General features: G+C 36.1%; 2 protein-coding genes across 3 annotated transcripts in view; both read right to left on the bottom strand.

Moving 5' to 3' along the window:
* Nucleotides 1–3,438, bottom strand: part of chico — a 30,655-nt gene extending 27,217 nt beyond the window's left edge. For both annotated transcript variants that reach the window (XM_073848912.1, XM_073848913.1), the window contains exon 1: nt 2,864–3,438. In XM_073848912.1, the coding sequence (XP_073705013.1) occupies nt 2,864–2,890 (27 nt within the window). In that variant the 5' untranslated portion in view covers nt 2,891–3,438. The remainder of the gene's footprint in view (nt 1–2,863) is intronic.
* Nucleotides 3,439–4,471: 1,033 nt separating this feature from the next.
* gna11b (guanine nucleotide binding protein (G protein), alpha 11b (Gq class)) overlaps nt 4,472–12,715 on the bottom strand; it is a 48,322-nt gene continuing 40,078 nt past the window's right edge. Inside the window, exons 5-7 of the mRNA XM_073849569.1 lie at nt 12,423–12,552; nt 10,753–10,906; nt 4,472–8,837 (exon numbers count right to left, since the gene is read on the bottom strand). Of these exons, the coding sequence (XP_073705670.1) occupies nt 8,647–8,837; nt 10,753–10,906; nt 12,423–12,552 (475 nt within the window). The 3' untranslated portion in view covers nt 4,472–8,646. The remainder of the gene's footprint in view (nt 8,838–10,752; nt 10,907–12,422; nt 12,553–12,715) is intronic.

The raw sequence follows: 12,715 nt of genomic DNA, 5'->3' as shown, positions 1-12,715 counted from the left end.
CATGGTTCATGTAAAAAAAATAGTTCTACCATTGTACCATTTCCAAAAAACATGGTATTACCATGGTTCCTTTAAAAAAAACATAGTTTTACCATAGAACCATTTCCATAAACTTAGTATTACCATGATGCATGTAACAAAAAACTGTTTTACCATTGTACCATTTCTACAACATGGTATTACCATGGTGCATGTAGAAAACACACGCACGCACGCACACAGTTTTACCACAGAACCACTTCCATAAACTTGGTATTACCATGGTGCATGTCAAAAAAAAAAAACAGTTTTACCATTGTTCTATTTCCAAAAACATGGTATTACCATGGTGTATCTAAAAAAACCATAGTTTTACCACTGAACCATTTCCAAAAACATGGTATTACCATGATGCATGTCAAAAAACATACTTTTACCACAGAACCATTCCCAAAAACTTGGTATTGTTGCAAGTCCAAAAAAACAGTTTTACCATTGTACTATTTCCAAAAACATGGTATTACCATGGTGCATGTCAAAAAAAAACATAGTTTTACAATTGTACCATTTCAAAAAACATGGTATTACCATGGTTCATGTAAAAAAAAATAGTTCTAACATTGTACCATTTCCAAAAAACATGGTATTACCATGGTTCCTTTAAAAAAAAAAACAGTTTTACCACAGAACCATTTCCATAAACTTAGTATTACCATGATGCATGTAACAAAAAACTGTTTTACCATTGTACCATTTCTACAACATGGTATTACCATGGTGCATGTAGAAAACACACGCACGCACGCACACAGTTTTACCACAGAACCACTTCCATAAACTTGGTATTACCATGGTGCATGTCAAAAAAAAAAAACAGTTTTACCATTGTTCTATTTCCAAAAACATGGTATTACCATGGTGTATCTAAAAAAAACATAGTTTTACCACTGAACCATTTCCAAAAACATGGTATTACCATGATGCATGTCAAAAAACATACTTTTACCACAGAACCATTCCCAAAAACTTGGTATTGTTGCAAGTCCAAAAAAACAGTTTTACCATTGTACTATTTCCAAAAACATGGTATTACCATGGTGCATGTCAAAAAAAAACATAGTTTTACAATTGTACCATTTCAAAAAACATGGTATTACCATGGTTCATGTAAAAAAAATAGTTCTAACATTGTACCATTTCCAAAAAACATGGTATTACCATGGTTCCTTTAAAAAAAAAACAGTTTTACCACAGAACCATTTCCATAAACTTAGTATTACCATGATGCATGTAAAAAAAACTGTTTTACCATTGTACCATTTCTAAAACATGGTATTACCATGGTGCATGTAGAAAACACACGCACACACGCACACACGGACTCACACACACACACACACACACACACACACACACACACACACACACACACACACACACACACACACACACACGCACACGCACGCACGCACGCACACACACGCACGCACACGCACGCACGCACACACACAGTTTTACCACAGAACCACTTCCATAAACTTGGTATTACCATGGCGCATGTCAAAAAGTAGTTTTACCATTGTACCTTTTCCAAAAAAACATGGTATTACCATGGTTCACGTAAAAAACAACAACATAGTTTTACCATTGTACCATTTCTAAAACATGGTATTACCATGGTGCATGTAGAAAACACACACACACACACACACACACACACACACACAAACACACACACAGAGTTTTACCTACCACAGAACCACTTCCATAAACTTGATATTACCATGGTACATGTCAAAAAAAACTGTTTTACCATTGTTCTATTTCCAAAAACATGGTATTACCATGGTGTATCTAAAAAAAAAAACAGTTTTACCACTGAACCATTTCCAAAAACATGGTATTACCATGATGCATGTCAAAAAAACATTGTTTTACTATTGTACTATTTCCAAAAACATGGTATTACCATGGTGCATGTCAAAAAAAAACATAGTTTTACCACAGAACCATTCCCAAAAACTTGGTAATGTTGCAAGTCCAAAAAAACAGTTTTACCATTGTACTGTTTCCAAAAACATGGTATTACCATGGTGCATGTCAAAAAACATTGTTTTACTATTGTACTATTTCCAAAAACATGGTATTACCATGGTGCATGTCAAAAAACATTGTTTTACTATTGTACTATTTCCAAAAACATGGTATTACCATGGTGCATGTCAAAAAACATTGTTTTACAATTGTACCATTTCAAAAAACATGGTATTACCATGGTTCATGTAAAAAAAATAGTTCTACCATTGTACCATTTCCAAAAAACATGGTATTACCATGGTTCCTTTAAAAAAAAAAACATAGTTTTACCACTGAACCATTTCCTAAAACATGGCATTACCATGATGCATGTCAAAAAACATACTTTTACCACAGAACCATTCCCAAAAACTTGGTATTGTTGCAAGTCCAAAAAAAAAAAACAGTTTTACCATTGTACTATTTCCAAAAACATGGTATTACCATGGTGCATGTCAAAAAAAGATAGTTTTACCATTGTACCCTTTCCAAAAACATGGTATTACCATGGTGCATGTCAAAAAAAGATAGTTTTACCATTGTACCCTTTCCAAAAACATGGTATTACCATGGTGCATCTCAAAAAAACAGTTTTACCACTGAACCATTTCCAAAAACATGGCACTACTATTGTGCATGTAAAAAAACTGTATTATCAGGGTTCATGTTCACAAAACTTTATAGTTATAAATAAAATGGTATTTTTGTGCTGATATCATCTGTAAATACACCAATCTGCAAGTGATACAATGTCCACAACACCTGCTCTATGACAATCAGCACAAATGAAGGAGAATAAGACACTTACCGAGTGCCTGGCTTGTGGAAACATCATATCAGCCTGTTTTTGTGCTTTATTCTCTTTCTGTAGATGAAATGGAACGGCGTTGGATGGGTGTCCTCTTTGTTCGGCCTAGGTTTGGTCTAAACTGACGAGTTTGAAGGCAGAAAGGGCTTTAGTCTGCTCTCCTGAACAGATTTCCTGGCTGTGTCTCCAGTTTTCCTGGATTTTGTTCAGCTTTATAAACCTGCACCAACTTTAGACAGCTCTGCCTTGGGAATTACAAAAACAACAGGCTATCTTCACTACAGTTTGTGACATCGCGGTTTCACAGGAGAAAAATGAATCTTTGTTGAAACAGGCCGATTAATCCACTGCCAGGCTGATCATACTGCTCCAGATACAAGCTACCTGGCTAAAGCTAATAGGTAAGTTTATACTGCAGGAAACTAGCAAAATGCGTTTGAGAAATTAAGAAAAACGACTAAATTTGATCGTGTGTACGCTAGACTTGCGTTTGTCGGTCTATAGGCGGTGAAAGAACAGTCTGCGATTGGAAAATCATGCCTCTTCCGCCGCTTCAGGACTCGTATGGACGGACTCATGTGATGCAAGACGCCAAATTATGGATTCTACTACGGGAACGGCTTTACTCATGAATATTAATTACGTCGTGCGCGCGTTGCCTGGCAACCTTCCGGGAGCGTACGTTTACATCATCTAATTAATATTCAATGAATGCTCTGGCTTGCTCCCGAGTCTCCGATGTTAAATATTAAATCGTTTTATTGTTTTATTTAGCTTCTCACTTCTTTGTCAACACACACACACACACACACACACACACACACACACACACACACACACACACACACACACATATATATATATATATATTTTTTTTTTATTTTCTTTTTTTCTTTTTTTTTTGTCATAAAAATACAAGTACACTCTGACTAATATTACACAATTACTAATTAATGATATTTTTAAATAGCTTTACATACGTTTTTTCTACATCTAGAGCCATGGGACCTGTTTAATCCTGTTGAAATTTAGTAATAATTAGAAGCGTTCGCAGCCAATCCCAAAAGGCGTACAGAGAGAACGTCACGTTGCGTCATTAATATTAATGAGATGATCCTTTATCGTAGTAGGATTCGTATCTTGGTACATACGCATGCGGGATTTAAGGTGGCGCTCAGGAGGCCCATTTTAAGATGTCAAATGGATGAAATGACAGTGGCCGGAAGTGTTTTTTTTTCCTCGGTGGAGGGTGTTGGAATTGCTCTGCTTTTGTTCCCAGTAAATTTACAGCGACTCCAACCTGCAATACTGGCAACTGCACCCATGGGAGCATTTCCACTGTATTGAACATGTTATTTATTAACATCTCTAATAGCAGAGATATTACAGATATATGTTGAAGAAGAGATAATCTTGAGATAATATAACTTGTTTTTAAGCTTTAGATAGTTTAGATATGTTCTATGCAATGTTTGTATGCCCCCTTTTGGACAAAAAACAAACTATATTTATCAAACACTTCTGTGCTAAAAATTCAAACAGAAATATGATTTTTAACATTTGAAAAGAGTCAATCTGCAGCAAAAGAAAACAAGTTACAAGACAATCAGCAAGTATAGGAACAAATTTATTTAAATTTAAAACAGATACTTTATAATTTTTGTTTTTTGTTTTTTTTTAGAAGGCGGTTATGAAAATCATTTCCATGTTTGAATGAGGTTCAGGCAACAGTGGTTGAAATGAAACAAATACAAATAAAAACAACAATAAAATATGGCGAGAAAATGTCGTAAAATAAATTTCCACTATGTTTTCCTCGTCTGGAGGATTTCGATGTTTGTCTGAGCCCCAAAACTCCCACCTGGACAAAGAGCACATGCTTTAATAATTACAATTCCTTAAAAAAAAGAAAAAAAGAAAAAGAAAAGAGAAAAAACAGCAGTTTATCTTAAACTTAAATACAAAGTAAATCCATTTACTCTCTTTAGTGTTTTACTCATTTTTAAAAGGGGACCGTGTCTAATTTCACGATCCGCGTGTGATTTGGACAACAATTGGCACTTGTTATGAGTCAGTCTCAGAGAAGGGGATTGGCACGCACAATATTATACAACATTTACATTTTGGTATAATTACAAAATAAAAGGGTACAAAGAAGCAGAGAGAGAGAAAACCCAAATAAAATGTACACGATCAAGTGGTCCTAGACAGAACAGCTTTCAGGGGATGAAGAGCAGAAATTTCATTGGGAACGTCCACCTAACCGTACCAGTAAACATGTTTACATAGAAAGTCTGACAATTTGACTCCATGTCAACAAGCTTCATCTTTACAAGCACTCAAATCGACATGGAATGAAAACTAAAATAGACACCGAACTTAAGAGGCAAGAGACCTTATTTTATCCTCCTGGAGAATGGGATTCATTTTCAAGCCGAATACAGTGAAATTGTCCTTTTTTTTAGGAATAATAACATCTGGTTTAATGGCACAGGTATCTGAAGAAAACTCTAGCGCCCTCTTGAGTACTGAGGATTATCAACAAGACAAGTTTGCAATGCTTTGCTCAAGCATTTATGCATTTTCATTAGCCTAAATTATACCCAGAACAGCCAAAGCCTTCATAACTGATATGTGTATTCTAGCCACAGGCATACAGATGCTGTTTTGATGCACCACTCGCCAAACCTTTTTTTTTGGCCTGAGAAATATTTTTTAAATACATGCAGGTTGTTGGCAAGATCTAATAGGTGAACAAAGTTTGGCCTCTAAACCTCACTGACTGTGCCTTACGGACTAAAGAAGTGTGCTTGTCACGTGACTACCCATCCTAAAATGCCCGAAAAACGTCTCACGGTTCACAGAGGTAGAGGTTCTTGAGGGAACGTCGAATACGAGACTTTTGGGACTGGCACATTTATAGATATGTGTAGCTCGAACGGTTGGCCTGCTGCCTCGTGGCACAAAGAAAACAAAAACAAAAGTGCATTAAGAACAATCAAGCTGTGGCTTTTTCTTTTGCCCATTGAGATCTTACAATCGCTACAGAGACATAAACTCGACTAAGATCCATTTGAACACCTTAGAGTCAAAACGATGGTGTTTTAGAAGATTTAGTGCTCAGTTTGGTTTGTTTCTTCGAATCTAACTCACTACGAACGGCGAAGAAAACACTGCAGGATTTACAAAATGGTGACTTTTCAAACCCCACTTAAACACTGAATTACACGGGTTTGGTTTACAAATAACACGTCAGGTTTTATATCCATCAAGAAAGCGTTTGGGAGTTCGCTTGACCGTGGCAAGACAGGAAAAGTGATAAAACAATGAATAATGCATGAGTTTTTGGTGGAATGGCTGCATTTCTGATCGCGTTTCTCCCACATTAAGCTGTTCGTTTCTGGTTTTCATGTGGCGTGTTTTTCGTAGCCCTTGATGAAAATGAATGGAAGTGTATCAAATATCAACTGTAAAAGAACACTTTTTTTTCTACTTGTGCATCACGTACACAATGAAGGAAACAAGCGGTGAATTTATAACCAAATCCAAATGAAATCAGAAGTCACTACTTGCAAGCGTCGACCAAATAGATCTTCAATCACAGATAAAAAGCTGTCTATTTTCATATGGTACATCGTTTCCTATGTTTGTTTTATAAGCACTTCACCTAAACATCATTTGGAAATCAAAAAAAGTGTGGTTAGGGAAAATATTTATAGTACAATATATTGTGTGTTTGGGGGGAAAGAAATAAAATTGTGAAGTAAAACAAACAAACAAAAAAGCTGATAATTGTATCCATAACGGAGGTTTATACAGCAGTACAGACACTAGTCTCCTATTTCTGTCTCATAACATGGGAGTGCTTCAAATAGGAAAAGAGGAAACAATAGCATTCAAATTATCAACAACTTCAGATCTGGTCCATAAATTATATAAATAAAATGATTTAATGAATTTTTTCTTGCTTAAAAATCATATTTTTATTTTTATCTTATATAACATTCACACCATAGAGGAGGCCGTTTTCTCTATCCGATGTTTCCAATCGCTTTCGAATCCCATCACGTCCGTCCTCCGCACGTTACCGTCAGATACAGCTACGTGTATATCATTTGACGTATTCATAGTGACCAAAAAAGAAAAATCTAAACTTAAAACGAAGAATCACAGTATCAATAATATTGTAATTCATAAGAAAACCAACAGAACCGTACACAATTACGAAAAAGTGATTTTTTTTCTTTTTTTCTTTGCCAAAGATAGTGTACCACAGACGTTTTGTACATAAGCAATAATGTGTATACGTATTTACAAATATAAATATACACAATCAATTAACTTCAGCGCATAAATGCTTTCCTGTCCCCCCAACCCCGTCCTCCCGCGATCCCACCGGAACTCGTGCGAAATTCTTGAAATTGCCGACCGAACTTGCGCTATGAAAACTGAACGAAAAGAATCCGCGTAAACAAATAATGAATCGTGTGCATCCGTGCCGCTAGATGGCGACGAATCCCTTGGATTCCGACTAATAAAGCATCTGTTCATGGTGAAAAAAATAATCGCGCACTTCGAAACTACTCTTTTAGATTGCGAATTAAAACCATAACTGTGGGGGAAGGAAGCAATGCGATCATTTTCAACGTTAAATGTGGAAATCTGCAGAACAATACCTATCGCAAATGTAGAATCCTGTTTTGCGCACATTTAAAAATCCTTAACGTTGTCTCTTACCCATCATTATTAATTCGACTGCTGTTATAATTTACTTTATATTCGGTAGCAGTAGAAGTAGCTATAGTTACTTATCATTAAAAAGTTTTTAAAATGATCATCTCAGCAATATACACAGATTTAATTAGTTTCATCTCTCCCTCGCGTGCTTTGTATCGTTTTGCTTATATAGGCATTCTTACACTATTTTCGTTCATTATCATTTTTTTTTAATTTTCTCGGATTTTTTGACGTTTTCTTTTTTTGCATTTGCGACGCTCTCACATGAAGTTTACATTCATCGATGCGAGTTGAAGACTAGCCTCGTTGAGAGAATCATCTCTGCGAGTGAAAGGTTCTCCACGCCGTCAGTGGAACCCCGCTGGAATCCACTGGATTCTAGAATCCGCCGGAATCCTCGGAAGGATCCGTTTCGGAACTTCCGGCACCACAGCACTAGTCCATGTGTCCATGTACAAGTATGTAAATATGTCGTGATTTTTTTTTTTCTTTTTTTTCGTCTTTTTGCAGGGCTGTGAAAACCACATTTTTCCATTCATCCAGGCAGAATTCCCGAGCAGATGACGTGATTTGGAGCGAGTGACAGCACAGGAAAGGTTAAGAAATGTCACTTCCAGTTTTTCAGGCCAGCGTATCATCGTAGCTCCGCCAATCCAACATTTCCTTGGAATACGTGAACGTCGGAGCGGCGAGTCGGAGTCTAACGCCCCTTTGTCAAACCCGAGTCACTTTCCAGCGCTCAGATTTGATAAAAGGGAAAGAGGCCTTTGACGAGAGCTGCCGGGGATTAGCGGACAGACTTTGGCAAACGACTAAAAAAACGGATGATGAGCAGGACACGTCCGTTATGATTCCGCTGGACAGAAAGAGAAAAACTCTGGAAGCTGGGAAAGAGAAATCAAAAGAACCGTGTGTTTCTGAAAGTGTATTTGTTGCATGTGTGTGTGTGTGTGTGTGTGTGTGTGTGTGGTGTGTGGACGTAGGTGTGCGCACGCTCTGTGGGTGCCTGTTCTATGCTGATTCATGTGTCGGACTCGTCGCGTGTCTCACACCAGGTTGTATTCCTTCAGGTTTAGCTGCAGGATGGTGTCTTTCACCGCCGCGAACACGAAGCGGATGTTCTCCGTGTCGGTGGCGCAGGTGAAATGCGAGTAGATGATCTTGTCGCTGTCGGGGTTCAGATCCACAAACATCTTCAGGATGAACTCCCGTGCCGCCTGGGCGTCCCTTTGGGGCCCTGCAAAACAAAGTGTACATAGAGTTAACGAAAAATTGTGTGCAAAATGTTAATAATTTTACCAAAATAAGAGGGATCGTACAAAATGCATGTTATTTTTTATTTAGTACTGAACTGAATAAGCTACTTCACATAAAAGATGTTTACTAGGGGTGTGACGAGACACTTATTTCACGAGACGAGACGAGATTTTTTAACTTTTTTAAATAAATCCTCAATGATGAAATATATACGGGAAAATAGTATTTTATTCAACAAAAAACAAAATGCAAAAAAATGTAGGTGCATTTTGACATGAACTTGTACTTTATGAAACTAAACTTACATTTTAATGAATTATATGCAGTAATAAAAATGTAAACTAATGCTGCATGATTCTGGAGATCACGATTCTGAAGAAAAAAGGGATTAGAAATCTAAACAAAATTGCATCATTTACTAGTGGTTCTGAAATAATGTTCATTGCTTAAGTCTGGGGGGAAAAAAATGAAGGAGCCCATGTCTCAATGAATAAAGACTTGTTTCACTATTGGAATCTCTTGCATATATATTTCAATGACAAATACAGTTGTCGCCATCTCCTGGCGAAGAGAATAAACATTGCTCTACATACGTGTCGTTTTGATCGCTATTGTAGACAATAAGTGTTTATATCCAAACTATAAGCTTTTATCCCAGTACTTATGTTATTTAAATGTCTGTAACAAAGACATAATGATGATTATGTGGTTAAAAAGACTGTTTGTGTTGCTTTCTGAAACCGCAGCAGTAAGAATGTAGATTTGAACGTCTTCAATAACTTTTACACCGTAAGCGTCAGTGGAGCGCGTAAAACAGTTGTAATAGACAATGCTGAATCGTTGTCATTCATGAATAAGATCGCATGGGTGTTTGAATAGAGATTGTGATATTTGCTCTAATGCAAAATGTTTTGCCATGATATCGTCATGTTCTCGCGGGACACATCGGAATATCGCCAAGAGATCTCGTCACACCCCTAATGTTTACATATAGACCACAAGAGAAAATAATAGTTGAATTTATAAAAATGGCCCTGTTCAAAAGTTTACACACACTTGATTCTTAATACTGTGTTGTTACCGGAATGATCCACAGCTGTGTCTTTTTGTTTAGTGATAGTTGTTCATGAGTCCCTTGTTTGTCCTGAACAGTTAAACTGCCCGCTGTTCTTCAGAAAAATCCTTCAGGTCCCACAAATTCTTTGGATTTTCAGCTTTTTTGTATATTCTCATATGCAACTATGACAGAAGGTTCAAACGCTCACTGATGCTCCAGAAGGAAAAAACATGCATTAAGAGCCAGGGGGTGAAAACTTTTGAACAGAATGACGATGTGTACATTTGTCTTATTTTGCTTAAATATATTCTTTCATTTAGTACTGCCCTTCAGAAGCTTCAGAAGATACTTACATGTTTCCCAAAGACAAAATCAGTTAAATTAACCCTATCTTCAAATTAAAAATGTTTTCACCCTTCGCTCTTGATACATGGTTTTCCCTTCTGTAAAGCATTTGAACCTTCTGTAATAGTTGTATGTGAGTCCCTCAGTTGTCCACAGTGTGAAAATATTGATCTCAAAATCATACAGTCATTGTTGGAAAGGGTTCAAATATGCACAACAATGCTGAAAAACCAAAGAATTTATGAGACCTGAAGGATTTCTCTGAAGAACAGCGGGCAGGGCAAACAAGAGACTCATGAACAACTATCACTAAACAAAAAAAAAAAAAAAAACACAGCTGTGGATCCTTCAGGTAAGAATTAGGTATTAAGAAAGTATATGTAAACTTCCGAACAGGGTCATTTTTATAAATTCAACTATTATTTCCTCTTGTGGACTAGATAAAAATGTCTATATAAAAAGGTCAGTACTAAATAAATAAAAACCAACATACCATCAAACTCTGGGAAATAGTCGACCAGGTGGGAGTAAGAGATCTTCTCCTCTAGCAGGTCCTTCTTGTTTAGGAAGAGGATGACAGAAGAGTTTTGGAACCATGGATATGTGATTATCGTCCTGAACAGAGCCTTGCTCTCCTCCATACGATTCTGGAGACACAAAGAGTGGATTAGTCATATATGTGACCCTGGACCACAAAACCAGTCTTAAGTCGCTGGGGTATATTTGTAGCAATATCCAAAAATACATTGCATGGGGCAAAATTTTTGATTTTTCTTTTATGCCAAAAATCATTAGGAAATTAAGTAAAGATCATGTTCCATGATGATTTTTTGTAAAATTCCTACTGTAAATATATCAAAATGTAATTTTTGATTGGTAAAATGTATTGTTAAGAACCTAATTTGGACAACTTTAAAGGTGATTTTCTCAGTATTTAGATTTTTTTGCACCCTCAGATTCCTGATTTTCAAATAGATGTATCTCGGTCAAATATTGTTCTATCCTAACAAACTATGCATCAATAGAAAGCTTATTTATGTAGCTTTCATATGATGTATAAATCTCAGTTTTGTAAAATTTTACCTTATGACTGGTTTTGTGGTCCAGGGTCACATATGTCAAAATGCACAGTGAAAAATAACTCACGACCAATAATATTCAAGCATTTAGGGCATTTAGTCCAGAACTAACATTTATGAGAGATGTAAAAATCTTTACGTTGTTGGTCTTCAAAAAAGAGCTATATACATGGTGCTTACTACATAGTATAAACTACTAGTCAAAGGTTTTTGAACAGTATCATTTTTAATGTTTTTAAAGAAGTCTCTTCTGCTCACCAAGCCTGTATTTATTTAATCCACAGTACTGCAAAAACAAAATTCTAAAATATATTTACTATTTAATACATTTTATCAATATATGAAAAAATGCTATTCATTCATGTGATTTCACAGCTGAATTTTAGCGCCATTACTCCAGTCACACAGTCCTTCAGAAAAATGATTTGCAAATAACGTTTATTATTATGTTGAAAACAGCTGTGTAGAATTCTTTTCAGAAAGTTCAGAAGAACAGCATTTATCTGAAATAGAAATCTTTTGTGACATTCATCATTACTTTTGATCATCCTTGCAAATAAGTTTTAATTTCTACAAATTCTTTCTAAAAATGGTATAATGTATACAAAAGCTTTCGGATAAATGTTTATCTTTGAATCTTTCTATTCTGTCAAATCCTGTAAAAATGTTTTAAATTTTGATGATAATAATGATACATGTTTCTTAAACAGCAAATCAGCATATTAGAATGATTTCTGAAGGATCATGTGACACAGAAGACTGGAGTAATGATGCTGAAATTTTAGCTTTGATCACAGGAATAAATGACATTTTAAAATATATTCAAATAGAAAACAGCTATTTTAAATAGTAAATATCTGTTTTGCTGTACTTTGGATCAAATAAATGCAGGCTTGGTGAGCAGAAGAGACTTTAAAAAAATTAAAAACGTAAAATCTTAGTGTAAAAAAACAACAACAACAACAACAACAACAACAGCTATATAAATAAACTTGCTCTGCATAGAAACTGTATTTGAAACAATGCAGTGTGCAATTACGACCGCCACAGAAAGCTTAAGATCTATAGCAAATGAGTTGCTCACCTCATTGTCCGATTCCACCAGAACCTGATCGTACTCGCTCAAAGCCACCAGGAACATGATGGACGTCACATTCTCAAAACAGTGGATCCACTTCCTGCGCTCTGACCTCTGACCCCCTACATCAACCATCCTGAAAGACAAAGAGAGCAAGCGTTTGCATTATTGATTTGTTACTGACATTATGAGCATTAATAATTCATTCTTATACTGTGCACAGTATGCAAATCCTCTGTATGAATGGAAAGACATGTTAAAAGGCACAGTACACAACCAGACCATGTTGCATGGAGCAC

This window comes from Garra rufa, chromosome 10 (genome assembly GCF_049309525.1).
Source record: "Garra rufa chromosome 10, GarRuf1.0, whole genome shotgun sequence".
In the NCBI taxonomy this organism is placed as follows: Eukaryota; Metazoa; Chordata; class Actinopteri; order Cypriniformes; family Cyprinidae; genus Garra; species Garra rufa.
This window is presented reverse-complemented; position numbering and strand designations above follow the sequence as displayed.